At 52.8% G+C, this 2500-nt stretch overlaps 1 protein-coding gene across 1 annotated transcript in view; it reads left to right on the top strand.

The window, feature by feature from the left end:
• fzd4 (frizzled class receptor 4) overlaps positions 1-711 on the top strand; it is a gene marked incomplete at both ends in the record, with an annotated part of 5210 nt that extends 4499 nt beyond the window's left edge. The window contains one exon of the mRNA XM_080551000.1: positions 45-711. Within this exon, the coding sequence (XP_080407126.1) occupies positions 45-711 (667 nt within the window). The remainder of the gene's footprint in view (positions 1-44) is intronic.
• Between the last annotated feature and the right edge of the window lie 1789 nt (positions 712-2500).

Below are 2500 nucleotides of genomic sequence, written 5' to 3' on the forward strand. Positions count from 1 at the left end.
GTTGTGTGTGACACCGTCTAATCCTGTCTCTCTGCTCCTCGTAGGTGGGTGATCCTGACTCTGACCTGGTTCCTGGCCGCAGGGTTAAAGTGGGGTCACGAGGCCATCGAGATGCACAGCTCCTACTTCCACATCGCCGCCTGGGCCATCCCGGCAGTCAAAACCATCGTCATCCTCATCATGCGCTTGGTGGACGCCGACGACCTCACGGGGCTCTGTTACGTCGGCAACCAGCAGCAGGAGGCGCTGACCGGCTTCGTGGTGGCCCCCTTGGCCACCTACCTCCTGATCGGAACCCTGTTCATCTGCGCGGGGCTGGTGGCTCTGTTCAAGATCCGCTCCAACCTGCAGAAAGACGGCGCCAAGACCGACAAGCTGGAGAGGCTGATGGTGAAGATCGGCGTGTTCTCCGTCCTCTACACGGTGCCGGCCTCCACGGTCATCGCCTGCTACCTCTACCAGCTGTCCCACTGGGGGGACCTGCGGGCCTCGGCCAGGGAGTCGTACGTGGCGTCGGAGATGCTGCGGATCTTCATGTCCCTCCTGGTGGGCATCACGTCGGGCATGTGGATCTGGTCGGCCAAGACGCTCCACACCTGGCAGCGCTGCTCGGCCCGGCTGGTCAGGGACGGGCGGGCGGCCGGGAAGGGCAAACGGGCGCCGGGGGACAATTGGATCAAACCCGGGAAAGGCAACGAGACGGTGGTGTGAGGAGGAGGAGGAGGAGGAGGAGGAGGAAAGAGCCAGCGAGGAGGTTGTAAGAGAGAGAGAGAGAGGGAGACGGAGAGAAACGAGGTGTAGAGAGAGAGAGAGAGAGCATGAAGTGAGAAGAGAAAGAGAGAGAAAGGCAGAGACAAGGGAACCGGGGGGGGGTCAAAACGAAAACAGAAAAAGACGGGGTCTAAGGAGGGGTTCCCTGCGGGGGGCCGCTGATCATCGTGTCCCCCACATCTGACCCCCCCCCCGGTCGGCAGTTTTTTCTCTAACGCCTCCTCCGACCCTGCTACTGCCCTACGAGAGAGAGAGAGAGAGGACGCCGAGAGGGAGAGAAGGAGGGACGGATCGATCGAACAGCACCACTAAACTGCCTCCTACGGTCCCCGCGTCTCTCGTCTTCTCTTCGTCGAGAGGACACTCGACCCGCTGCCAGGGAACAGACCGGAACCTGTGCTACAGGCTCGGACTTTCGCTGATTTCTATGCCATTGTGTCTTTTTAGAGAGGGCCTTTCTAAAAACAAAGTTGAATATACACTGGAGACTCCTGGTGCAGATGATGTACACATACTACAGCCACACTGTAAGGACTTGGTGACGTGGCCGTGTTTGTAGAAGTGCCTTATTTTTGAGCGACTAGAAGTCCCGGGCTGCCTATAGCTCCACTGTGGTAGCTATGAGCTTTTCTACTGCTAAGAACCCGGGGATTTGTAGTGCCTTTGACTTCATGGTGCAGCAGCTGGGGCACCTGGGAAATGACCAGGCCCACGTCCTTTACCTCAGTACCTCAGTGGGCAGCAAGGCTGGCCTCCACTGACGTAGTATGTAGTCTTAAAGAGGATATAGGCATTCTCTGAACTTTTAACCCCCAGACATTCTCCAATCACCATGGAACCCAGTAATGACCTGGTGGTTGGTTTCCTCCTTTGTCCAAAATTTGGGATAAGAACCATTTTTTTCCAGTGTATGGAAGTGAACCTCCCCTTTAAGCATGGTTATCAAGGATATTAGACAATCAACTCCGGAAAACAACACATTATGTCAATTAAATCAACCAAAACTTACGAAGAATCTTGCACACCGCACGCACACGTTCGTGCACTCACACTCACACTCACACTCACACTCACACTCACACTCACACTCACACTCACACTCACACTCACACTCACACACACACACACACACACACACACAGTCTGCACAGATCCACTCTTATGCAATCCACATCCATCAAATCTGCTGCATCAGCTGAGTTATTATAACATTAAGCCATGGCCATCATGAGGCAGGGAAACACAAATACACAGGAGAGAGACAGACTCTGTGTCTATCTGTGACTCTACTCAGCCTGCCTGTATTCTGTGACAGACAATCAGATAATGTGTCCTTTTATTGTGTGTTGCCAGACAATCCTTTTCTACAGAGTCGCCCCTCTGTTTCTATGAGTCTTTGAACGTATGACACTCTGGCTGTGTATCAAATGACACCCTAATCTCCATATAGTCCGCCATTGTGTTCCAGTTCCCCTATGTAGCTAACCCTATGTGCGTCTGGTCATAAGCAGTGAATTATGTAAGAAATAGGGTGAGTTTAAGATTTGGTTAGTACCTTCGACCGCAGGAACTGCCAACCCCCTAGAATGAGATTAGAAGGATTAGACAGAAATTCATCATAACAATCTAATCCTTCTGCATTTTATTCTAGCCCCCCCCCCCCCCCCCAAGCCTACAGCTCCTTGAAGTACTTTTGAAAAAATGAAATATTTTGTAAAGACAAACAGGT

This window comes from Nansenia antarctica (genome assembly GCF_963989245.1).
Source record: "Nansenia antarctica genome assembly, contig: SCAFFOLD_525, whole genome shotgun sequence".
NCBI lineage: Eukaryota > Metazoa > Chordata > Actinopteri > Argentiniformes > Microstomatidae > Nansenia > Nansenia antarctica.